Source organism: Malaclemys terrapin, chromosome 1 (assembly GCF_027887155.1).
Source record: "Malaclemys terrapin pileata isolate rMalTer1 chromosome 1, rMalTer1.hap1, whole genome shotgun sequence".
In the NCBI taxonomy this organism is placed as follows: Eukaryota; Metazoa; Chordata; order Testudines; family Emydidae; genus Malaclemys; species Malaclemys terrapin.
The window spans coordinates 94,826,773-94,853,846 of NC_071505.1; the positions used below are offsets into that span (position 1 = coordinate 94,826,773).

The following is a 27,074-nucleotide window of genomic DNA, read 5'->3' on the forward strand; positions in this document are numbered from 1 at the left end:
CATATTGAAGCAGGTTCTCTCAGGGTATCTGCATGGCCTGTTCCATTACACAGTCTACTCTGATGGAGTGTCCTTGCTTGGTGAAGGCAGGTTTAAGTGTGTTAAGTGTGTAGGACCTTCTCCTCTGAGCATATCCTGTGGTATCTGAGTGCCCCAGGGATTATGTGTTAAACTACACCTTTAACTTTAGTCATCTTTCTTCATCAGAGCTCCTGCCTCAGAGCCCTTTGTACAGCCAGCTGCTCTGTTCTCTCCTACCTCCTGTACAGCGCGATTGAGGATTCTGGGTGTAACTGAACAGTCCATGATGGGCTGAGATCCCCAGAGGAGAAAGGAATTAAAAATGAATGCACTGACAGAGAGGAAATGGGTCAGAGCCACCACCATCCTCCCTCTCCTAGAACCTCTCCCTGTCACAGTAATGGAACCACCTTGGGGGAAGGGAAAAAACCTCGTTGATAATCCCACCAACACTAGTTCCTAAGTAGTCTTAGTCTTGGAGCTTCAAGCCCCCCAGGACTTTCCTCACAGTTATAGCCCCTCTCCAAAGATCCCTTTCTGGCAGACGCAATCTCTCTGGAGGGATCCCCCTCCTGTATAATTCTAGTGACTCCCCTGGACTCGAGGTTGGAGGAAGGGGTCTCTGAGGCTATTGGCCTTTCCAGTATCTATTTAGTAATAGAACAAGAGAAAACCAAGGGGGAGGGGAACAGCCCCATCCATCCCCTGCTGAAGACAGTGCAGAAAAAGCATCCGGGGGGGTGGTACCACCTGTAGCCAGCAAAACACGCTCTTTGCTCAGGGGAACCCCCCTTTGTGCAGAAAGAAACCCCCAATTCCCCTCCCCCCAGTAGGGAGAGAGCAGGGTCACCAGTTCCGTCGCTGAGACTAAGAACTGAGCAGAGAACACTCTCTGGCTCGTCTCCTTCGCTTTACGGTGTCATTCCCAACCTCCAACAAGCAAACCCAACACGCCCTGGTTAATACATCCCACATCAAGCACGTGTATTCCAGACAGATGCCCGCTGCGCCCAGCTGTGCGTGGAACCGCTGCAGCCCATGCCGCGTGTCAGGCACGGGACCGATCCGGGCAGGCTGGGGAGGGGGGGGTCTCACTGAACAGGCGAAGGGGTCCAAAACGAAGTCATGAAACCACACTCGGTCCTCCGATCCTCCCCCTCGCCCCCGCCAGAAGGAACGGCGGCTGCTGCGGAACAGAGCAACTGCTGCTATGGCCAGACATCAGCATTCAGTTGTTGACAAACAAAACCTCCTGAGGGTGTTTGCCATTTTACTCCGTCTTGGGTTACAGTTCTGTGCTCTGAGGGGCAGGGCCAGGTGGGAATTCGGGGGCGAGACAGCGAGGGCTGCTCTGCTGTGGCTGGGTTAGCAATTTACAGGGATAAATAGGATTGGGGCGGGGTGGGATCATAAAGACTCTTGGAGGAGGGCTGGGAAAAGCTGGGGTTTGGGCGTTCTCCTGCCCAGCCCGAAGGAGCTTGCCCTGCACACGTTTTGTTGTGCTGCGAGACACTAGCTTTTTGGTAGGGAAAATGGGAGTCTCCTGGTCCCACCCATACCCCAATGTAGCCACGTGGCTGCCCCGTCAATAAACTTTGTTTCCCTGCTTGGCCAGGCTGTTTAGTGCACTGAAAGTCGTTTGTAGACTTTCCTGGGTTTAAATGTGCTTATTGGGACCAAGAAGACAATTAGAGGTCGTGGGCAAGGAAGCCACACTGTTAAGAGGGAAAGAAGAAAAAGAAAAAAAGCAGACGACAAAGGAAGAGAGAATGTGTAATCTTCACACTACAGCAAACCTGTCATTGCCCGTGTGGGCAGAAATGGTTAGTCTAGAAAATTAGGCTAAAACCCAGGTAGTTTGGTAATTGACTTGCAAAGCTGAGAAGCGGGTGTTTTATTGTAGGTCAGTCAATTCGATAGCAGAAGGCAACCTTTAGAGATGAATTTATACCTGGTGCAAAGTGGTTTGTAATTCACTTTTTTTTTTTTTTTTTTTTACAAACTCTTTAGCGTTCAGCAGACCTCTGAGAGTTTGTCTTCTAAGCATGAGCTCAGCGGGGAAGGGGGGGCAGGGGGGAGTTATGAAATTGCAACGTGTCTCAAACGCTCCAACTGATTCAACTTCCCTGCACCCCCCTCTGGCAGAAAAACAGTGAACCCAAAGCAGCCCTTCTGGTCTCTTGTTCTCTGAACTATGAAGCTGATCAGAGATAAATTAAATCTGTAGCATCAGGAATTAGATGAAGTCATTTTTCTCTTTACTGGCGTTAGATTAAAGAACAGCTACACATGTAGAATGACGAGCGAGGTGAATAATGTAATTAACCGAGTGTAATGATACTGCTCGGAAAGGGGGAGAGGATTATGACATGATTTGATGTCAGCAATGTACAATGTTATATACATGATTTCGGATTCGGTACTAACGAGTTATGTCTGACACAGGAAACTTTAAATACAATTAACTATTCCGACTTTGATTCGAATGGATTCAATCAACGCTCTTTTCGGTTTCAAGTGTAGACATGAAAGGAGCATTATTTTTTGAGCGGAGAGAATTTAATTTGCAGCAACTCTTTTTTTAAAAAAAAAAACCCTTTTCATTACTAATCTTTTCAAAATGTCTGCTTGTTGGAGCAGCATTTGGGATTTCAAGGAAAGCTACAAAGAGAGAGAAAGACACCCAGAGATTCATACACTATTGGATAGGAAGAGACAAAGAAATGAGAGGAGAGAGGGGGGAAACCCCACTATGTAACTTGTAGCCAGCCCGAGAATAATGGAGATCAAGTGCTTTTTAAAATATATATATATATATATATTTTTTTTAATTACCCTTCCACGTTACATTTCCCCCGTCTCCCGGGAAGAGAAACGGCTGATTGAAGTTTTGTGCTGGTCTAATTGTGATGTGAGGGTTGTATTTGGAGCTCTGGGCACGTATAGCTGGAATGCGAAGGAGGCTGGGCTGAGAGCGAGCGAGCGAGATCCAGCTACGCCTTTCTCTCAGCTCCTGAAGCCTAGGGGAGTTATCGTTTCAGGGTTTGGAAGAAGAGGGGTAAAAACAGGAAAGGACAAGTGGGAAGGCTAATCAACCCCCTCCCCAGCCCTCCCTGCTCCTCCGAGCAGAGCAGGGTCACTCGCATTTGTAGACGCTGGGGGAAAGAGGATATAGGAAGACGAAGCGCTTGCCCCCCAGTTTCCCGTCAGCATCCCGGGCAAGAGGCACAGGAGCTGTTCTTCAGCACCGCGGAGAAATAGGTGCAGGGGAGCTGTCCAGATCAGCACCACCACGTTAATGCAGTAGGTGGGAAAGGAACTAACAAGGGAAGAGAGACAGAGGCAGCAAATCCTGCAGCAAGGCACCGGTTCCCTTCTTTTCAGAAGCTTTGCCAAGAGGAGGAGGGAAATCCGTCTCGAGTCTCTGGGAGAAACCCCCCCTCCCTTGCCCACTTTACCAACAACAACAACTGCTGCTGCTGCTGTGGGGAAAGCCATGGAAGGCAAGACCTCAGCACCTGTGCCGCTGAAATCAAGGGCTCACAGTATACTGGGAAGTCTGGTTTGGTGGTAGGAAAAAAGAAAGGACGAAAAGGAAGGAAGAATTTGAACCCCCCCAAAAAGCCAACCCCCCAAATCCCAGGAAGATCACCGAGAAGAAAAAGGATTTTCATGGCGCAGGCTGCAGAGCTAAGCAAGACGCCTGAAGGTTGCATCTCTGCTCTTACAATCTCTAACTGTCTAGGTCCAGAGAATGAGAGATTGTGCTGAGGATGCCGCTGCTCCCCTGTTCACTGTGGAAGCCATCTCCAAATTAGCCATTACATATGGAAACTGGAGACCAGAATTTTAGAAAAAGGGATTAAGGCATCTCATTTTGGGGGGGGGTTCTCGCTTTAGTCTTTTTTGTTCTTTTCTTTTGCTTTTCTTTTTCTTTCTTTTTTATATTACAACCGGAACGTTTCTGATTTAAAAGGCAAGCCTCTTCCCGTGTGGTCTTTATAATTTACACTGTTTTCCGTGGGCTTTCTTACCTCCCTTTTTGATATCTCTCTCTCTATATATATACCCATTATATTAGTAGTGGAATTATTATTTTATTAACACATACACCCCAAGAATCAGAAGGCGGTTGGGTATTTGTATAATGAAGAATTATGGGGCTCTTTGACAGAGGTGTTCAGATGCTTTTAACCACCGTTGGTGCTTTCGCTGCCTTCAGCCTGATGACCATAGCTGTGGGGACCGACTACTGGCTTTACTCCAGAGGGGTTTGCAAGACTAAAAGTGTCAGTGAGAACGAAACCAGCAAAAAGAACGAGGAAGTCATGACCCATTCTGGATTATGGAGAACCTGCTGCCTGGAAGGTATTTGATTCCGGATCTCCTCACCCCTCCCCAAAATAAATCTCTCCACATTCCACCATTTTCTCACTTCCACCATGGAACAAGGGTGGTTGGGTTAGTTGCTGAGGAAAGAAAAGGCAATAAGAGGGGTAAAATATGCTTTCTAATATGTTCCTTTATCCTTTCCTTTTTTCCCCTTCCAAAAAAACCCCTCCTAATTGGAGTAATCTATGCATTGTGTAAACATCCAGAGATCCTGTTAAAAGCAATTGTGTGATCCGCCTCTTTCCGGATCATTATTGCCTGGGAAAGCAAGCGAAATGCTACATAACTGGTGCACGGTTGGCTATAATAACAGAGTAAAATAAGTGCTCTCCTTTGCAAATTGCTTTGATGATCATAAGTCTGGAAACTGAGAAAAACGGCAAAACACTTCATATGTAAATATCAAGTTCCCTTTATGGGGGGGGGAACACACCTAACCCCCAATCTTGTTCTGTCTAAGCAGCCTTATTTGGAAAATCCGAATGATTCCAGTCAGCTCAAGCAGAGTTCAAGAGCATTTCGTAATGTCTCTGAGCAACCACACGCTGCTGGGGTGGGTTTTGTTTTTGCGGGTTCCCCCACCCCTTCTGAGTGTTTGTTCTCTTTAAAGGGTTACTGCAAAGTCTAAAAATAAATAAGTCTTTGAACAGAAAACCAGCGTAGGTATAATGTGGTGAAACTGAGCAGCAACTCAGCTCCCACCTACAGTGACATGTCTGATGGCCACTGGAGAACCAGCGATGCAGCCAGCCACTGGACTCAGACGTTGGGGGGAGAGAGGGCCGGCAATTTGCTTTTAAATCTGTGTTGTTTAGTATTGCTATTGCTGTATGTGTGCATGGGGTGGGGGGGTGGTCTTCAAATCACGTCCTGGAAGGAGAGGGCACGGATGCAAATGTCTGGTTTATGGAGACACACACACACACAGCATTTCCGCGGATCGTAAAATCGGTGTTCAAGACGAGATTCTAAGCAGGAGGGTCGATTGGGGGTGGGGTGGGGACATTCACAGATAATGTGCATGTATGTCCATGTCTCCATGGGGCCACCTTAACCGAATTAGCCTTGATCGCTCTGATGAGGAGGAACGGGAAGTGGATACCGCAGAATTGGTTTTCTAAAACCAGCCCTGGAGGTTTGGGGGTGGGGTGGAGGCGGGGAGGGAATAAACTGTGTTCTGTCCTAACGTCTCTCACCAAAGCAGGCTGTTTGGAAATGGTTGTGGTCCGGGAAGAAGCGCGAATTGTCCCCCCACCCCACCCCACCCCCTCCTCCCCAGTTCTTGGTGCAAACGGTTGAGTGATGGCTGAACATGTTTTGAATAGCTAAGTGACTTCATTGAGCGATGGTCTGTTTGACGCATACTGCATTTGGTGCCCTTTCTCTATCCAAACCGCTGCCTTTTTCACATATTCTGCAGAGGAGCTCTCCGCTGAATACTCGATGCTAGCTCCAAGCCAGAAAATCAATATCAGTAAATTAAGCGGGGAGGTTTTAAACACACACCTTCCACACACAAAAACCAACCCCACCACCCCAGCATGAAGAGCCTCTCAGGCAGCTTTCAGCCGACTCGGGGAACGAGACAGCGACTTCATTAAACATTGATAAGAGCCCTTCATGGGAAAAGCAAAGCAAAGCGAAATGAGTAGGGGAGCTTTGGGGGCAAACAGCCTCTCGGTGAGCTGTGTCCCTAGGCTTGGAGACCTAGCGGGGAGATGAAGGCGAGAGATAAGAAGGGGGAAAGGACATTAATGTAGGGAATATTGTGCATTCCGATTGTGGGTCTACCCACAGGCACGTAGCTATGGCTACAATGGGGCGGCGGGGGGGGGAGAGGTTGCATTCCTTCTCCCCCACATTGGACCGGCCCCTAAAAGCACAGGGACTGACATGGCCTCAGCTGGGACCACCCCTAGATTCCAAGCGCTGGAATATTTACATTAAAAGGTCAGAATTGCCCCCCTCTAGCGTAACCAGAGCTGCGGCTATTAGGGGCTTTGTCTTGTATAAGCAACTACCCCCCACCCGGAAAAGCTTCCCGATTTTTCACACTTGCTATCCGGTCCCCCTCCCCCAAGGAGCCATCAGCCTCTTGCACTCCCTTGCTAACGCGCTCCGGGGCTCTCTCCCTCGCTCCGGGAATGAGCTCCAAGGGTTGGGAATAGCAGCCCTGAGATGCAGACAGACAGCTGACTTGCCCCTGCAGGACCCTCTCCCCCTCAGCCTGCGCTGGAAGGGCTCAGCGGCTCCCCCCTCCCACCTCCTTTGTTTAATTGCTCTGCCGCCAAGCCGTGTGAACCTTCCGCGGGAGATGAGGCTTCCCATCCCACTACGGGGGAATGCGGAGGCAAGAGGGAGGAGGGTGGAGGGCACAGCTACTGCTCTGCTGCTAATTAACTAGCCCAGCTGCTAAAATCGGCCTCTCCCGAGCGGCAAGGCCAGGTAGAGTTTGCACTAAAACTTTGACGGTGGGCTGGTGAAGGAGTTTTCGCGTGGCAGCACAGCTTGCTGGCCAAGGGTGTGTGCAAGGGGGGGATTTTAGGGCATTAATACTAAGCGGGATTGGCCTTTGTTGCTGGGACAAGTCAGCATTGCCTCATGCTTCCCTGGCACGGGCCTTCCCAGCAGGGATTTCTGTGGGGTTGGATTTCTTTTCATTCCCCTTCCCTAGCTGACCATATTTCAAATCTCTTTGTCAAGCTGCTGTCTAATGGTTGCAAATGAAAAGCAACTTTGTGTTTGCATCTCATCTCTCTGGGGTTTTTAGTAGTGCGTTTGGCTTCCCTCCCTCCCCCCAGTCCTTTCTGGAGAGAGAATCAGAAACACTTATCTCAGGCACCCTATTTGAAAGCTGGCTGCTTGGGGGCCAGGACCTGTTCCTCCCTTCCCCACAGAGTTCACCAGTGGCCTGGCACCTGGAAGGACAGAAGGCTGAGATCTCACCTGGGGGCTCGGCTAGATGACCCCCTTGCAGTCCCTTCTAACCTCATGATTCTGTGAAGTGCACAATGAGTGGAAATGGCAAAGAGGGCCCTCCACCTGAAATCCCCCACGTCTGCAGGGTGGCGATAGGTTGGAGTTTTTCCATCAACTTCAGTGGGCTTTGGGTCAGGCCTGTGAGGTGAGGAGGGGCCATTGGTGTGTGAGAAGCTATACTGCTGGAAAATTGCTGAGGAAGTAGTCAATGTTTGTTCTCGGCCTATTGGTAGGAAGACACTGTCCAGGCCACTAGCATGGGGGGTTGCCTTGGTCCTCCAAGGACTCAGTGAAATCTGGGCTGGTGCTGGAGAGTGGTGGATGAGTAATGTAGTAATCATTTGAAATTGGGTTTTTCTTTTAGAAATATTTTTGTAGTTATTTACCTTTATATAGGCCAGGTGTGGCTGGGCACCCTGATAGATGCCTCTATTCAGGGTTCCTTCTGCTTCACCAATCAGTCTCAGTTATCACCTAGAGCTCTCTCCTTCCCTGGCCCCATCTATCTCTCAGGTACTTATCTGGCCCCAGTTACCATCCTGTCAGCCTCCATGTTTATTCTGCTTTTGGCTCTCTCCACCCATTCTGTTCCCTGCGGTGATCCACCTCCTCAGTCCCCCTCCTGCAGTAAGAGGGAAATTTAGTATCTCAGCCAAGATTTCCAAAAGTGATTAGTTATATGGGGGAAGGGGGAGCATGTTTTTCAGGGGCACTTTCTGAAAATCAGGTCCCTTTAAGGTGTCTCAAGTTAGGCACCAATACATTCAAGCACTCAAAGTCACTAGTCCCTTTTGGAAATCTGGGCCCCCTGTTCCTTCTTTGTGAGGGTTCCACTTCTTTCAGACAGTAGCTTGGCTCCCCACAGTGGACTTCCAACCTTATACTGGAGGACCTTCTGTACTGAAGTGAATAAGGATTCCAATCTCAATGCTCTTTCTTGGCAGAGGGTCCTTTTCCCTCTTCCTCCAGCCCACCAATGAGCTCCAGTCCTACACTAGGGTAAGAGGAGAAATGTAGTCTCTCTGCTCATGTTAAGTACCAAACTAGCAATGTTTTCTGATCTGCCTCCAGGTACCTCTCTCTCATCGAGCTGCACTGTCTAAGCAATTTCTCATGTCACTCAAGAATCTTTGTGCCATTTTTCTTAAAAGGGCAGAGACTGGCTCTTTTAATATAAAAACCGGCACTCTTTTTTAATTGCTCACCCACCCACCAAACAGCTCAGATCTGTAAACTCACTGCACCCATGGATCTGCTACTCTGCGCCTTTTCTGCCTTTAAGAAAGTTGCTGATCCTCCAAACCATTTCCCTCTTTGTATGGAACCTTTTGTATATTTATTATTATGAATGATACTTCTGGTCTAACTGTAGATTTCCATTACTAGGGACTAAGTTGAATCTCCTCTTATAGAATCTTAAAAACTGAAAGACAGTCGTTTATTGGGGCCTTATGAAGGCTAACAGTATGTTAAGAACTATTAGGAAAGAGCTAGAAAATAAGACAGAAATATCACAATGCCACTGTATAAATCCAGACTGTACCCACACCTTGAATACTGTGTGCAGGTCTGGTCACCCCATCTCAAAAAGGATATAGTGGAACTGGAAAAGGTTCAGATAAGGGCTGTGGAATGGCTTCCATATCAGGAGAGACTTAAAAAAATTAGGGTTGTTCAGCTTAGAAAAGAGAGAACTGGGGGATATGATAGAGGCCTACAAAGTCCTGAATGATGTGGAAAAAGTGAATTGAGAAGTGTTATTTACCCTTTCACACAATACAAAAAACAGAGGTCACCTGATGAAATTAAGAGGTAGCAGGTTTAATACAAACCAGAGGAAGTACTTTTTCACACAATGCACAACTCACCTGTGGAACTCATCATCTTGGGATGTTGTGATAACTAAAAGTATAACTGGATTCACAAAAGAACAAGATAAATACATGGAAAATAGGTTTATCAATGGCCATTCGCCAAGATGGTCAACAATGTAATCCCATGCTCGGACTGACCCTAAGCCTCTGATTATCAGAAGCCAGAAGTGGAAGATGGATGGATCATAATTGCCCTGTTCTGTGCAGTCCCCCTGAAGCTCTAGTACAGATACTGGGTAAGATGGACCCTGGTCTGACCCAGTCTGACAGCTCTTATGTTCTTAAATAGAAATGAACTGTATTTTGTATTTCTGTATTGTTATTGGCTCTGTCATGTCATTATTATTAGAAAAGGGACAGCTCTAAGAGGCTTTTTATACTGGAGAGGAGGGAGAAAATAGTCCAGTGAGAGAAGGCATGAGTGATGTGTGCAGGGTTAGACATCCCTGTAGATCTCACTGGTGTGAAGCAAGTAATTGAATGGATGTTGGTGCAGAAAATAATTCCTGCCTAGAGACCCTTCCTGAGGAAAATTAATGAGCTGAGCTGTTTCTCTTTCCAGCTTGTTATATCTGAACAGTGCATAGGAGTTTAGTGCAATTTCAGCGTTCGTGAAAAGGAAGGGTTGACAGCAAAATAAAGCAGGGTGCAGGCAGACATTGGGTAAGCTTTCTCCACACAGTTCTGGCAACATACCTCATCCTTGACCTGCATAGACCCCCTGTTGTTTCAGTCTCGCAGCTTTGTCATTGTACCTTGATCATGATCGGCCCCTCAATCTCCTGTTCTGGTCCTGGTCCCAGTACCGCCCCCCACAGCTCTGCCAATGCACTTCAGTTCAGCCCTGCAGAACTGCCTGTTACTCTAGTCCTTGGCTCACACAGCTTTGCCAGTGCCCCCCAGTCCTGACTAGTAGTACCCCTGGCTGTTCTACTCCTGGACCTCCTCTGAGCACATGTTGTAAGCAGCAACAAATTAACTCAGGGTCCTTGTACCTTCAAGGTCCAGGATCACAGAAGGCCTAGATGCAGTGCTTAGCCTGAATCAGAGCACCAGGCGATGGCCCAGCGCATAGCTGATTGCAGCTGGCTTTCCACCTGCTAAGGGGAGGGAGGGTCTGGGCTGGCTGGCTGCTTCTTCATCGTGAAAAAGATCAAGGACTCAAAAGTGAGGGAAAGCTCACATTTCATTAGTGTGAGGGACAGCAGATAGGAAGTTTGCCTATGGAGCCCTGAAGCTTTGGTGGTTTCAGTCCTCCTCTAGGCTTAATTCATAGCTGTCTGTAAATCATGGCAAGTTGTGCAGAGCTTTTATGATGTGGGTGAATATCCAACAGGCTGAGACCAGCAAACTCATTTCATTTGTGAGCTATGACAGATTTAGTGCAAATCTACAATGGTGAACAGCTGGGAACGGACTTCTAAATAGCTCTAAAAGAGCAAATATGAATCCTCCTACAGAGAGAGAGGGAGCAATGAGTTAATATTGTCCTGAAATGCACTAGGAATTGCCTTGTTGAAGGGAGTGGGTGGGAAATGTAGTGGGAGGGACACAAAGATGTAGTATGGCAGCAGTAACGCATAAAGAAATTACATGGGGGATATGATAAATGTTCTCTTTTCCAGGGAGACAGAGAGCTATTTCTGTTTGATGTTTCCATTTTAACCCATGCATTTCTCCGTGCACCCCTTTACCCATTCCAGTTTGGTATAGTCTAATCCAGAGTTCTTTAGTGGGGAGTGGGGACAGTAGGCAGGGGTGTTGGTGAGGTTTTACATCAGCACCATCCTATTCTAAAACAGAACCCAAAAGCAATGGTAAGCCTGGGAGCAGGGAACCCTTCAGAATCTCCGATCACTGCCCCTGTTTTAAGAACAGATTCCCAACTGAACATGCCCTTTTCATCCCTGGGGGAAGCCATCACGCCTCCATTCTGTGCCATTTCTGCCCTCCAGATTGCGCTAGTTGACAGGAACTGTGCTCCCGCACATCACACATGAGGTCCTGCCCATTCCAAAGGGGTCACAGAAGAAAGTGTGTTTCGCTAGAGAATTCAGCTCCTGCCCACCCCTTTCCTTCCCCCAAACATTCAGCAATTTAGGGTGTGTCAGGGGGATCATAGAACTGACATTACAGAAAATTCACCTCAAAGTTAGGGGTTTTTCCTTGCGTATGTGACCTTACCTCTACATCTCTGTTCCCAGCTTTTTCCTCTCTCTCCATCTTTGATTCATTCTAGCCATCCCCATTTTATTTTGTTCTCATTTCTCTCCATTATTTTCCCTTTTTATTTTCTTTTTCATCTTCATCTCCCTTCTGTTCTTTCTTTCAAAAGCAGCTGTCCTTTCCCTTCGTTGCTTCTCTCATCTTCACTCCCGGTTCTCTGTTGTCCATCCCCCTTGCCCCCTCTCTTGTTACATGATCTTGTCCTCTTGCTTTCTTTGCTCTGTTCTTCATCCCCTTTGCTCCTGCATTTTCCTCTTTCTGTCCTCTCTCCTCTCCTCTATTCCATTATCCCCCATCTCTGGCTCTTCTCTATCTCTCCTCACTGAAGGATCCCAACCCTTTTGAAATCTGTTCCTCCTTTTCCACTTCTGAATTGTCCCAGCTCCCCCCAGCTTTATAAACTGTCTCTTTTTTCCCTCTCCCCTCCCTCTTCCTTTCACCCTCATCAGCTCTGGCTATCCTCCCTTCCTCCACTAAGGAATTTGACAGCTGTTGCTGTTGTGAAGGGGAAGCCAGAGTCCACGCTTTCCTGCCCTCCTTCCCCCATTGCCTCCTCTTCTTCCCTCAGGGGGAATGCTGCCGCCACTGGGGCTGTCTGAGACATGAGTCCCCCCTTCTGCTCTCTTCTGATAGTTGCCTGCAGTTGAGCCAGTTCCTCCACTTTGCTGCCTCCAGCCCTTTGTGACTGGAGGCCTCATTGGCAGCTCAGCAGAGGATCGGGCTCAGCTGCAGGCAGCCAGCCAGTGGGCCAGAAGGAGCTCACGGCAGCCTTCCGACATGAGTTAGTCCAGGGTCCTACCAAAAAATAAAGGGTGCTGTGGCCACAGCCCTGGGCAACTGTTGTGCTGTGACTAATCTGTGACTGTCAGGGAGAAGTGCCATGGCAAACATTCATTCCCGGCAATCTGTTTATATTGGGGAGGTTTTCTTTGCAAGAAAGGAAATGAAAGCTGAGATTAGCACTGACATTTAAAGGATTTGGGGGCAGGGGCATAGGGTGACCAGATGTCCTGATTTTATAGGGACAGTCCCGATATTTGGGACTTTTTCTTATATAGGCTCCTTTTACCCCCCATCCAAGTCCCGATTTTTCACATTTGCTGTCTGGTTACCCTACAGGGGCAATGCCTGCAGGCTGCTGCTTGAGCCCCAAATGAATAGCTAAATGAAAGGACAATTGATAACAAATGAAATTCAGTGAGGATAAATGCAAAGTAATGCACATTTTGGGGGGAAAGAAACAGGACCACTCGTACACCTTTACAGTGTTCTAAATTAACAGCATCAGCTCAGGAAAGGGACTGGGTAGTCATGGTAGATAGCTCAATGAAAACCTCTGCTCAGTGCGCAGTTGCAGGCAAAAAAAAGCAAACAAGATGTTAAGATGCATAAAGTACAGGTTGGAGAATAATATGGAAATGATAATGCTTTTATATAAATCAATGGGGTGGACTTCTCTGGAATACTGTGCAGTGCTGGTCACCTCATCTCACTAAGGTTATTGCAGAACTAGACGGGATTTAGAGAAGGGTGACAAATATTATTAGGGGCATGAAAAAAACTCCCATATGAAGAGAGTTTGAAAAGATTGGGATTGTTCACCTTAGAAAGGAGATGGATGAGAGGGGATATGATTAAAGTACATGAAATAATGATTTGTCTAGATAAGATAGGTCGGGAGCGTCTGTTCTCCCTGTTGTGACACAACAAGGGACCATGCAATGAAATTGAAAGGTAGCAAAATGAAAATAGATAACAGGAAATACTTTTTCACTCAGTGTGTAATTAGACTGTGGAACTCACTGCCACAGGAAGTTGTTGAAGAACTTGTAAGATTCAATGAGTGAATGGACATTAATGCGGATAACGGGAATATCCAGAGTTGTCATAATTAATTATGATAACCATTTTCCATGGGGTCTAAAACCTCTTGCTTCAAGTCTTAAGCCAATCTCTCACTGTTGGAAACTAGAATGAGGTCTTTATGAGGAGAGATTATGCCACATTTTCTTGCCATGGTGTTCTTACACCTTCCTCTGAAGCATTGGTGCTGCTCGCTGTCAGAGACAGGATACTAGACTAGGTGGGCCACAGGTCTATTTCAGTCTGGAAATTCCTATGTTTCTAAATGCTGGCCCTGCTCAATTGCACCCATAGGCTTTGAAGTAGCCTCTGTTTCTGCTACTGTCAATGATTGCCCTAATTTCACAAACTAATAGTGAGACTAGGTCATTTTTATCATATTTCCCTGGGTAGGATCCAGGGATCGAGGGCAATTGAGAGTATATGGAATTAAGGCGAGTCTTTTCCTTTGTACCCTATTGAATAAAATGAGTAGTCAGCAACGAAGATGTTAGATATGTGCAAAGAATTATTCCTATCAGACTCCTGGCTGCAAGAGAAAGCAGTAGGCTTTGGGCCTCTTTGATGCCATCATGACTGAACAAGAAATGAGGTTGTCTCCTTTCTCTTGCCTCAGTGAGAATGATTACTGAACTGGCATTCGATGCCGTACAACGCCATACTGGGCCTGATTCTCCTCTCACTTACCCTGAAGTAACTCTGGAGTAACTCCACTGAACTTAGTGGAGTTGTATTGCTTTTTACACCAGATGCAAGTGGCAGGAGAATCAGGCTCATACAATGCAGTACTTGTGTTTAGTGAGTGAAACGGGGATCTCCGCCACTGTCTTTCTGTGCCCTTCCCTTTCCAGCACACCTTAGGGACCCAGAGCTAATTTCGATGCGGGTGTAAGTGGCTGCAACACCAGTAAAGTCAATGGAGTTGCACAGCCCCTTATACCAGCAGTAAATTGGACTTCCACTACCACTTTCTGGGAGCTACTTCTATTTTTATGCCCATCACCCTGTCTAGAGAATTCAGAAGGAGACTAGAACAAACTGGCTTCTCTCAGGCGCAGATTCCTTCACTAGATTAGCAGCTTGATTTTGAGAATATGCAAAATGGCAGATGGGACAGTCTGGCTTTGAGTCTCTGACCACGAACGCTCCACCATTCTGTCTGTCTCCTTCCTTCCTTTGGAGCCTTCTGTGTTTCATTCTCCTTTCTTCACTGCCATCCCTCCCCATCTCCTGTTACACTCTTTCTCTTAAGAGCACAGTCTCCTCTCATTTTCCACCCCATGCACACAGAGCCCTCACACGGCACGTGTTTTCACAACAGGGCCCGGCTTAGGAGAGGCAGGAATCAGAATCAGTAGAATATGCTGACTGAAGTTCATACCCCAGCCCCCCACCAAATCTGTAAGCAAATACCCCTCAGAAGCATTATGGACTTTATCCTGAACCTCACAACCCTGAGGCCGTATACTGATACCTGCCAGCTTTTCAAAACACAAAATGAGGATGATCTTTGGACTGCGGTATCCAAAAGGGGTCAGATTTGGGCCCACAGTGTCACCTCTTTCCTGTCCAAAGCTAGGGATTTGTTTGTTTTTGCTAGAAGCAGCCAAACCACCAATAAATCAAAGATTCAAAATGTTGTATAAAGCAAACACTCTGTCAAATAAAAAAATAACACTAGCTGGCTACCTCCCCTGGATGGTTTTTTCCTTTCATTTTTCTCTTCCCATTCGTCACTTTCTCTTCTCCATACCCATGTGCCTTTTTTCAGTGTCTGTGTTTCCTTCCTACCAATTTGTCTCCACATTTTCATTCTTCCTAAACTTGCTCTTTCTCAGAGACCCTTTCTCTTTCTAAGGCCTTGTTTGCGCTTGTAGCAGTTTAGCTGCACTGGGATTGATCACAGTTTAACTGTGAATGTAGACAAGGACACACCCTGAGCAGCACCAGTTCAGCTAAACCAGGGGTAAACCACAGCTTGCTAAGCCCAGTGCAGCTAAATCAATTGCTGAGACCCAGCGGTTGAAACGGGCTATTTCCGACTGAAGACAGTGCCTAAGACTTGTTCTTTTCTGAATCAACTTTTCTCTACTCCCACCACCACAACCACCAATCCACAACTCATTTAAATTTAACTAGTTTCAGAGTAACAGCCGTGTTAGTCTGTATCCGCAAAAAGAAGAACAGGAGTACTTGTGGCACCTTAGAGACTAACAAATTTATTAGAGCATAAGCTTTCGTGGACTACCGAAGAAGTGGGCTGTAGTCCACGAAAGCTTATGCTCTAATAAATTTGTTAGTCTCTAAGGTGCCACAAGTACTCCTGTTCTTCTTTTTAAATTTAACTGTTTGTTCTCTCTGTCCCACTCTCTCCCCCCCATCTCTGATACATACCCTCCCACACACACACACAACTTTGGTCCTCTTGACCCAACATTTCTAACCCTTTGGTCCTTTTAGGGTGGGGGTCAGAGCTAGGTCCTGTTCACCCTCCAAATGCAGCTGATTAGAATGAGTGGGTGACAGCGTGTATTGGGGGGGGGAGTCCTCTTCCAAAATGCAAATGAGTTGACTGCCCTGCTATTAAGGTGGAGGGTTTGGGGGCTGAGGATTGCCCTCATTTCTTAGTGCACACGCCCCCCAAGAACTGCACCCAGCATGGGTGGGTTCTAAGAAGTCAGTCAGAAATAATTACCGCTGCTTCATTTAGATCCCGAGCATTACCTTTTCCCTTAGTCCAAGGAGAAACTGTTTGGGCATTAGTACCGTCATGGCTTTTTGAAGGTCAATAGCAGAGGGAGGGTGGGAGACATTTTTTCTCCATGCTTATTTCTGAGCGGGAGAGTGAATGAACTGTGATAAATGTTCAGCCGGGTTCTGTACATCGCCAGAGCTGCGTGGGAAGGTGGCAGGGAAAAGAGAGGCAGTCGTCTTCTACGGGCAGCTGCCTCTGTCCCTTAAGGTGTCACCAACTCCAGCACAAAGACAGGTGTTGGAATGGGGATGCTGGAGGTCAGGGGATCTCGGCAAAAAGAATGTATAAATAATGGTCCCCCTGGGCAAAGAGAGAGAGAAAAGGGGGAAAGAAGAAGGGGCGGCAGAACTGGAAGAAGCTAGGGACAGGAGGAGTGGTTTAGAGAGAGGATATATTGTAATGGGAAGTGGCTAAAACAGCCTGGCAGTGCCTCATTAGATGACGGCCCCCTTAAAAGGCAGATGCAATGGTGGGACTGGAAGGTTCCCTTGCCTTTGGGAAGTGACTTTGGCTCTCAGAAGAAACAGCTAAGTCGGGGGTGTGAGGCAAGGATTGTACCTGAGGCTCAGCCCACAGGGATGTGGAGAGGAAGCAGCTGAGTGAGGGAAAGACCCCCTCCCCCCCAAAAAAAAAACTGCTCTGGAAACACAGCCTGAGAAAGGGGGAAATTCAGGAGAGACCAAGGGGCTCTGGCCACAGGACCGTCCCAGTCATGTCACCTCCTGTCTTTGATGCACCCCAGCCTATTCCAGCCAGCTGCAGAAGACCCTAGTGCTTCTGAGGAAACAGCACAGCTTGGCACAGAAGTACCTGTCCAGTGGCCCTCCTGTATCTGCACAATTAGCCCAAGGGAGCCAGGCATAGGGCACTTGCGAGGTAGGCCCCAAACTGTCAGAGATGGAGAGATGTACCTCTTCCCACAACAACCTACTAGAGCCAGCCACTTGCATGTCTGCCAGACACGACAGGGTTTAACAGCATCCCAGTCCCCCAAGTCCCCCTCTTGCTCTGCCACTGTCTTCCAGAGAGGGAAGCATTTATCCCTTTAAATGAAGAGGAATTTCACAGGCTAGATCAGTGAGAGTTCAGAGTAAAGACTGTGATTAAACTGAGGGAAGGCAAAGACAGCGAGGGTGTGTGTCTGGGAGATCAAGGGTTCGGGATCATGTAATAGATCCGGGTGGGATTTGAAGATTAGAGTAGCTGAAAGAAGGGCCATTTGTTCTATCTACCAGGCGTATTGCTATGGCCTCCTTCTGTAGTATCTGACCACCTCACAGCTCTTAATGGATTTCTCCTCACAACAGCCCTGTGAGGTAGGGCAATGCTATTAGCCCCATTTTACAGATGGAGAACTGAGGCACAGGGAGACTGAATGACATGTCCAAGGTCACCCAGGAAGTCGGTGGTGGAGCAGGGACTTAAACTCAGGGCTTCTAAGTCATAGCCTCATGCCCTGACCGTTGAACCCTCCCCGTTCTACTGTATGAACTGCCACTTTGTTCCTGTAGCAACAGGAATATGTGATTGTGGAAGGACAGACATGGTTTTCCAGGAGTTAATCTCAGGAGCTGGAGTGAGATCACAGGACAGGTGTGTTTCTTTGTGCAGCGTGATTATAAGTAGGTGCACATGACAAGGACAGCAAGGGGAAAAAGTTACGAGAGAACCACTGTATGTATGGAGAAGCAAGCCCAGACATGGAGAGAGTTTCCCCCAACTCCCCACCCACTGAGTAGATCAGGCTTTTCTAGAGCTGGATTGGCTGAAACAGCAGGGGGAAACCTTGGCAGAGTGATGGTCCCTTTAGGAGGCAGGTGGCATAATGGGACAGGAAGACACCATGATCAGAGAGAAACAATGGGAAGGAGGCTGTGCCCCAGGTCCAGTTCACTGTGGGAGAGAGGAGAGGCACTTCATTTAGACACATAAAACATGCCCAAGGCAGCAGGATCTACCCTCTTACTGGAGTCTGCCATGGGCAAGGAGATTTTGGAGATTGTGCTCTAATAGGTGGGGCTGTCATTGCCCCTAGGTGCCTATTACAAGAACAGGAAAGACCAGAGAGTGGCAGAGAGGAAAAGTAAATCACAGGAGTTGAAGTTAAAATATTTAGGTCCTATCTTTTTCCTAGAGGACATTTACCAGACACATCCCCAGCCTCAGAACCTGGAGTATAAAGCGGCAAACTCTTTATTTCTCATCCCTTCCCTTTTGTAAAGGAGAAATAGTCCAAGTGGGGAGGGAGAGTGTGAAGGGAGAGGAAAGAGAGGAGATCAGAGTGGAGCAGACAGGGAAATGGGGGACAGGGACATTTGCAGGAACCATAGATTCCAAGGCCAGAAGGGACCCCTTAGATCATTTAGTCTGACTTCCTGTATAACACAGGCCATAGAACTGCCCCCAAATCATTCCTTTTGCATACATGTCCATGTAAGCAAACTTCATACAAACATAGCCACCTCTTGCCTGGGCTCTCCCCTGATTCGTTCTGGTGTCATTCTGTATAGTTTTGTGCTGGGAGACTGGGATGTAACTTCAGTGGCAGCTACTTAGGACTTTGATCATGCCGTGTCAATTAAACAGGGGAAGCAAAGCTTGATGTTCCCCTTCATGTGCTGCTCCTTAAGGACCAGAGGGCTCATTATTATGATTATAGTATCATTATTATTGCTACTTTTATCTCTATTGCAGCATGCCCCAAACGCGGTCGGCACACCTTTGTACTAGGTGTTGTACAAACATACAGAGAGACATGGACCCTACCCCAAAGAGGTTACAATCTAAGATAACAAGCACCATACCACAGGTGTCAAAGCAGGATACAACCAACATATGTACAACTCTGATAGACACCATATACATATTTATATACACTGTTGTTTTCTACATCAATAAAAAGAGTATTTCAACAACAACTGACTACCCCTCTTCCTGTGGGGTAGTGGGGAACGAGATGCAGAATCTTTTCCTACCTTAAATCTGAGAAAATAATCATAGGTCACTAGTTACTCTCTGATCCCTTTCCCAAGATTGATTGTGCTTAAAGTTGTTCCCATTTGACAGCTGTTTGGTGCCCTGTGTGAAATGAATTGACAGATCTCATTTTAGTTCCTAATGGACAGGTCTCTTAGTGAGGAGCCTAAGAGGGAGCTGAGCGCTTTTGAAAATCTGTCCCCACTCGTGAGTGCTGAGCACTTGGAAAATTGGGCCCCATGGGATGTTAATCCACCATCACAACTGGATCTCTCATTTGCCGTCTCAGCAGAGAGAGGCCAAGGACTGAATGAGCCAGAGAGCCCAGGCTCCCATATCGCCTCTAGACATTGTCCCTCTGGGTCAGGGCCGAGGGTCATTGGAGAGGCAGCGCTGCAGTGCTGCTGCCCGGGCTGTTGCTGCTGTGGGGATAAATTGAGAACTGCAGTCTCTAGGGCTGTCAATACAGCACGATTGACCTGTGTAAACTCATTCCGTTTATGAAAACTAAACAGCGCAGGAGTTACTGGCAAAGAAATGCTTTTCTGTGAAAAGAAACAAAACTCTGAGCCGGACACAGCCGCCTGTTCAGCTGTTCACGACATCGGTTATTCTGGGTCTCCTTGCTCATTCTCATTGAGCATGCTGGATCTACCGTGGCTCTTCATGCCACGGCACTGACATCATTGTTTCCTTGAGGAAAGGGTGGAATTAGACTCATGAGCCAGTTGGCCCCTCTCCAGTGATAAATCCAGGGAAGGGGCTCAAAGAGAGGAAATCCCCAGGGCGAACCCCTCATGGAGATGCCACCACATCGTTCCATCAGGGAGGGTGCTGCACTCACCCAGAGAATGGGCCGTGGGTTCCAGCCCGGCCGGCTCTTCCTCTGGACTTGGCGTGAGGAACTGGGCCTCCACTGCAGTAGCTTTTCCCAAGTAATGTACTCATCAGAAATACTAAAAATAGGTGGCAATGGAGTATCAGGTCAGCCATTTGGAAGGAACAGTGAAGGGCACTGCTTGTGTTTTATGAACTGAACCATAAAGTGAGAATGTCTTGGTTGGTAATCATTGGGAGAGTGATAAACACTTGATAGGTGATCAACAGGGAACTTTGCCTTCAATGTTGTGACTTTTTCTATCTGCCAACACTCCCTGGAGCGACCCTTGATCTTCCACTTGTGACAGGATGGGACCTCCTGTTCTTTTCAGGACCTAACTTAAGAATATTGTAATATCTCCTTTTCCCAGACTACTGATTTGCAGTGCCTGGGTCACTCATCAACTTTTCATGAGTTACTGGCTGAGGCCACACTAACCTAGGTCTTAATAACTGGGTTGTGTATATATAGGAGAAGAGGGCGAGATCAAAGAGGAGTTGGTTCAGATATGTGTGGGGGTGTATGAGAATGAGGGAGGGAGTTCAGGTGTGTGTCAGGGAGAGGATAATGGGGAAATTAAGATTAGAGCACATAGGAGCAGGAATGATGGGGGGTTAGGATTGGGTTAAAGAAAGCACAAGGGCAGAAAATGGGCAAGACCATGGGGATAAAGGGAGGTTTAGGTTATATGTGAGAGGACGGATGAGCAGAGTATTGGGGCATGGAAGGGAAGGTAGCAGAATTTGGGAAGGGAGTGTCAGGAGTGGCTGGAGGAGGAGTAACTAGATCAGGTGTACGGGTTGGAATTGTGGGATTGAGATAGGTTTGTTCACAACAGATCCCGTTAGTTTGCTGAGTCCCTTCACCGTATGGACTCTGGTCTAGCAGAGTTGCACTTGATCCAGGACCAAAAAGGAGGAGCAGAAATGGCTTTAAGCTACCTTTATGTTCCTCTGATCCTGAAGTTGGCTGGGGGGTAACCTAGCTGCCTCTGGGCACCAAGGAACTATTCTGGTGGCCAGGGGATCATTGTTTTTTCCTTTTCCTTGACCATCTCCTCTGCAGTGGGGGGTGGCACACGGAGTTGCTAGGATGGCTTAAGCCATTTAGGGATTCCCCCATACTGGAGGAATCCTCAGGTTGCAAGTTATACAAGTTTTATGGCTGCTCTGGGCCACTTGTAATCGTTTAAATAGCTGCAGTAATTCTCCATTGTACCAAGTGGCCCAGAGCAACTGGAGTGAACCAGAAGATTTGGCCCTAAATTTGAGTATCAGCTGGTTTACATTAATATCTGTGGGATTCTAATGGGGGGGTTGCCAAATTGTCTCATGACAATTTTTGAGTGTCTGTCCTATGTTCTGCAGAACATTATAAAGAAGGTCCCTATAACCTCACACTACCCTGTTACAACTGTTGTCTTATCAGACAGCCCTCTTAAAAGTGTCAACTTAAATTATAACTGAAACACCCAACCTGTAGTCAGCCAGTCCAGTTGCTGGATGATAGAACATTTATATCCTGATTAAAAAAAAATCAAGGAAACTAGGAAAAAGCTATTTTCTAATAAAACTGCAGCTCACCAAAGAGCAGCCAATCTACCAAGAATGATATGCTCATACACCAGGGTGATGAGTGCAGTGGAAAAATGTAAATGGGTTGACAGAAAATGCTACAATAAAATAGAGATTATTTAATTATACTTTGGTGGATTAGCTGCTCTCTAATTGGCTGAATCACTTAATGGGTGTCTTCCAGAAGCCAATCACAGAGGGACAGTTCAATAAAGCTATAGTGAGCAACACTCTGCTGCGTCATTCAGCATCCTCTGGTGAGAATGATTAACTCTGTATCATAGGCAATAATCGTTGTCACGGGGTCATTCTAATGGGTCACGCTGGGTTATACTGGTAATTTTGCCCTGATTATATCAGGTACTGTTGTGTCATGTCTTGGTTTATGCTGGGTCATTTGGTCATGCTAGGTTATCTAGATGGTCTATTCATATTCCCCTGAGATACTACTTCTTCAGGGTTGAACTGAAAATGTCAGGAATTTTGTTGGACTATCTCAAGGGGATAATGATAATGGTATGTTGTGTAGCATGTCTAGCTCAAACCGGTTGCTGCTTCCTACCCTGGATGCGGTAGCTTTTCAGGGATGTGTGGCCCTATGTCTGTTGCGTACCCTTACAAATGTGCATTTACCTCATTTAATCGTTTAAATAGCTGCAGTAATTCTCCATTGTACATATAGCGAATCCTGTCAGTGCTCTAAAAATGATAAATGTAGGAAACAGCATGGTCCTAAGGGCATCCGCTGTGTGTGCATCGCACACATGAAGATGATATCCATGTGATAAATTATGTAGCTGTGTGCTGACTGAACAGCAATGTGATAAATGAAGTTATCATGCACCTTTGACTGTTTCATCCGGCCTCTGCCCGCTCACTCACTACATCTCTCATTCGAACACTCTAAATCCCTGGGCAGCATCAAATAGCCACCATTTAAAAAAAAAAAACCTTAACCAGCCAAATAGATATTTTCTCCTTCCTCTTCAAAGAGTAAATTTGTCCCCCGTCCCCCCCCCCTCGTAAATTAAATTTGCCCAAGGTCCAGGATGGGTAAAATACAGTCCTGGGCCAGTGACCTTCTTATAACTAAAAAGGGCATGAGTTTAAAGTTCATTACATTGCCATGTGACTCCACAGAGTTAAAAACAGGGGCCGAGAATCTGTCCCCTGATAAGGCTGCTCTACATTGTTAGTTTAACTGGCTACCTGGAGATTGCCGTGGTGTAGAGGAATTCCTGGGTGGCATAGAGGTGCATAACCACACCCACTTGGCTTCCCCTAGTTTAGGAGACATGAGCAAGGGAAGAGTGTTGCCAGAGTGCCATAGTTCTACAATGATCCCTAGCAGCTGCAACAGCTTGTTCGGGCCATAAGTAACCTGGCCCAATTTAGAGCAGCCCTGTGGTTACTCTAAGTTGAACTATGGACCAAACCAGCCCCTGCTTTTCCAATGATCAGAAAAACACAAAGGCAGCATAAAGATACCTTTAAACCACCACACAATCAGTGCTGTTCCAAGTACAGCTCAGCCACACCTGACAATTAGGGCCAGGTGCTTTATACCATTGAGAGGCTGGAGGTTCCTAGTTTCCTCATAGGACCCAGCACCCACTTAAGATGATGGAATTTAAAATTGTGACATTTATATGTATATGAAAGTGAGGTCACGTCACTTTTAGAGGTATTTATGGCTTCCTCTGAAGCCTGTATGGTTGGATTCAGAGGAACTAAGATACCCAGTTTGGAGGGATACAAAAAGAGTTCCAATAACATTCTTAAAACTCTGATAAAACAGTTTTTTTTCCCCTGCAAAACGCATGAATAGAGAATGACAAAGGGGGGGGCGGGAGTATAAAGGTTTCACTGGCACCAATCAGGATGATCCCTCTAATACACCTGGTCAGAACAAGGAAAAACAAAGACTGAAATATGATTTTCTGAAATAAATGGCCCATTTGACATCACAAATGTCATTGAAAATGTTTTAGCTAATTATCTCTGTGAATGCTGCAGCTGCCTGCCACTCATGCTCATACAGCCATCTTCTTATATGGCCCTCCTTACCATGGTATCTGCGCACCTCACCATTTTTAGTTATTTACCTCTCTGAGATAGGGAAGTTTTATCAGCCTCATCTTATAGACGTGTCACAGAGAGACTAAAAGTGACTTACACAGGAAGTCAGTGATAGAACAAGGACTTGAACCCAGGTTGCCCAAGTCTCAAGCTAACACTCTGATCAGCGCACCAGCCTTCCTAACATGCTATGCTGCATTATGTCACCTGGTTCTGCAGTTTATCAATGTATTGCCTGCCTATCAACACGATATATGAGATGTATATAGATAGTCTATAAAGTGCTCCAGGAATGTCACGGATCACAATCATTCGCTTATTAGATCTCATTTGGGTTTTACAGTACTTCTCGCAAGGGCCTAGACTGTCTGAACATAGAAGGGCTCTGTAGGAACCGCAGCAGATACTGCTGGCCTTCTCTAGGAAACAGCCAGAAAGAAGTTATTCCCTCTGTGATTCAAATCAAACCCACATTTTCTTCAGCAGAGCTATTTTAAGTCATTCATTATCTTTTTGCTCTCCAAAGCAAAGACTGTTTGATACTCAGAGGTTGCTAGAACCAAAGCGGGAAGAGAGGACACTGGGGTATTATTCTTCCTGCAAATTCAGACATATTTGGGGCTGGGAAAAGATTTTATGTCTTGTAATAAAAACACCAAACATTTCACATTAGAAGAAGCCAAAAAGAAAAGAGAGAAAGAGAGAGAGAGAATCCTTCCCCTTGAAGTCTAAGGTAGTGGGGTTTTCTAGCACTAGCAGAGAAGTTAAACCTGCAATTGACAGAATGGGTCAGATCCTCAGATAGCATAAATGTGTGTTGTGACATTGCACTCCATATGTTTATGGAAATATGGTTAGAAGTGTAAATATAATGTAACTGGAATATGCTTTATGTAAAAGGTCTCTTGTAAGGTATCATTACAAATCTTATAATCTACTGAGTGTGGTCATCCTATCTTGTATCTAAAACTAGAAATATGAAGTTAACTCAGAGGTCCTACTGTAATTATGCAAAGTGTGGGCCATTAATGGTGGTTTAGAATCTTGATGGCACCCATTGACTAGGACAATTGGCTGTAGATGGTTTATTTACCTGCAAGCCTTCTTGTGGATGTGGGGGCCAATCTGTGGGTAACGAAGAATGAGGTCTTACAGTGACCTGTGACCATATCACCTAAGACTGGAATCTATTTTTAACCTGGTGCTTTTCCATTTAGAAGGAGAAGTGGGAACCCAGAGAGACAAAGGGTTCCCACCTTGTGCCAAAGCTATAAAAGGGAGTGGAACAGAACAAAGGGGCTGCAGTCATGAGAAATCCCCTAGTTATCACCTGAGCTGGAACAAGAACTGTACCAGGGGAAAGGATTGGGCCCAGACTAGAAAGGAGTCTAGTCTGTGAAAGAAGCGTATTGGACCATCTCTGAGGGTGAGATTTACCTGTATTCAGTTTCTTAAATGTTTTAGGCTTAGACTTGCCTGTTTTGTTTTATTTTGCTTGGTAACTTAATTTGTTCTGTCTGTTATTACTTAAAACCACTTAAATCCTACTTTTTATACTTAATAACATCACTTTTGCTTATTAATGAACCCAGAGTAAGTAATTAATACCTGGGGGAGAAACAGCTGTGCATCTCTCTCTATCAGTGTTCTAGAGGGCAGACAATTTATGAGTTTACCCTGTATAAGCTTTATACATAGTAAAACGGATTTATTTGGGGTTTAGGTTCCCAGAAAGACTGACTACTGGGTGCTGGGAAAGTCCCTGTTAACTGAGAAGTCCCTGGGCTAAATGAATCTTAGTTTCTCTGAACTGCGGGGGCCTGGCCCAACCTCTTGGTCTGTGCTGGAGCCAACTGGTGTGTCTAGCTCAGCAAGACAGGAGTGGAGGGAAGCCTTTTCTGACAGGAGGGTTTGTTCTCAGTGGTATCCCAGCACATCTAGTGACAGTCTTGAGGGAGTTTCTGTGACCCAACCCATCACAAGTGTAACGCTGGGGACTTTACTGGCGCTACTCCTGTTTACACCAGTTGAGGATCTGATCCAGTAGCTCTCGTTTGGCCTTTGTGATGTGAGCAGGATTTGGCTTGCAGGTATTGCCAGGATAAATGGGTGACAGTGCCAGGGTGAATTGGGGGGGTTTGGCTTGACTGGCAACACAAAACTACACCACTCTTCGGTGACTCAGCTTGTCTTTTCTGCAGGGTCTGGTAAGAACAGTTACCAGAGGTGTACCTTTGCATGAAATGTTAGGCCCAATTTTCCACCTCACTCTTCTCACAGGAGTATTGAACTTCATAAGGAGGCTTCCACATGTGATCTTCTGCTGCACCAGCAAGACACAAAAGGGCATCAAGATTATCTGGCCACAAAGGTCTGGCTGTAGGTGCATTGCACAGCTTAGATGAAGACAGGATTTGGCATCTCCGATCACCGCTCTCTTTCTCCCACACACTGAACCAACAACCCACCTGGTCCCTTGTCTATGTAATTTCTCTCTCTGTCTGCATGTCTTCTCATTCTACTCATTCATGCACCGTGGGTGCCTTTAGTTCTCAAGCATATCCCAGATCGTTTCCATTGTCAGCTGTAGAGCTAAAAAGGCACCTACTGAATATGACTGAACAGAATATGACTGCGCAGCATCAGGACCAAGTGATCAAAAGCGCCACACCTGGAAAAGAGCCATATAGGACTGGCCTATGCACCATGCCAGTCCAAACACTATAATAGTCATTGTGTAGGTCTAACAGCTATAGTGCCCAGGGAAGCGACCTGTAGCCCCATTACTACACTAGTAGTTGTTGGCTACTTGGCTAGCATTGCCTATTGGAACTTAGAGTAGCAGCCGTGTTAGTCTGTATCCGCAAAAAGAACAGGAGTACTTGTGGCACCTTAGAGACTAACAAATTTATTAGAGCATAAGCTTTCGTGGACTACAGCCCACTTCTTCGGATGCATATATTCTATATTCTATATATTCTATATGCATCCGAAGGAGTGGGCTGTAGTCCACGAAAGCTTATGCTCTAATAAATTTGTTAGTCTCTAAGGTGCCACAAGTACTCCTGTTCTTTTCACTGGAACTTATGCTACTTTTAGAGGTCAGCACTTGTCTGCCTGAAATTCTTCTACCAGCTCCAACTCTTTCGGAGTGGCGTTGGTAATGGGGAAGGGTGGGGCGAAGACACAGACTGGATTCTATTCTGGCAAAGAGGCAAGGAAACAAGGGGGGTATAGGATCCGGGAGGACAGTGTAACATGCAAATTTAAAAAAAGGAAATATGAAGACTTTACTGTCAGCAGATGTTGTGGCTTAGTTAATGTTCCATTCGCTTACTCCAGTTTCTGAGGCACTGTGAAAGCTTGACTTAGGTGCTGAAGAATAGAGGGCTGGGGGTCTATCAGAGACATAGGAGGCAGGGGGGGGCTTCTGGTGTCAAGTTTAAGCTACCAGA

At 46.5% G+C, this 27,074-nt stretch overlaps 1 protein-coding gene across 2 annotated transcripts in view; it reads left to right on the forward strand.

The window, feature by feature from the left end:
* Nucleotides 1-3,058: 3,058 nt before the first annotated feature.
* The window catches only part of CACNG2 (calcium voltage-gated channel auxiliary subunit gamma 2), a 65,663-nt gene continuing 41,647 nt past the window's right edge, over nt 3,059-27,074 (forward strand). Inside the window, exons 1-2 of one of the 2 annotated variants that reach the window (XM_054016264.1) lie at nt 3,059-3,730; nt 4,244-4,389. In XM_054016264.1, the coding sequence (XP_053872239.1) occupies nt 4,248-4,389 (142 nt within the window). In that variant the 5' untranslated portion in view covers nt 3,059-3,730; nt 4,244-4,247. Of the gene's footprint in view, nt 4,390-27,074 lie in introns of both variants that reach the window. The other variant, XM_054016263.1, reaches the window with a different exon arrangement.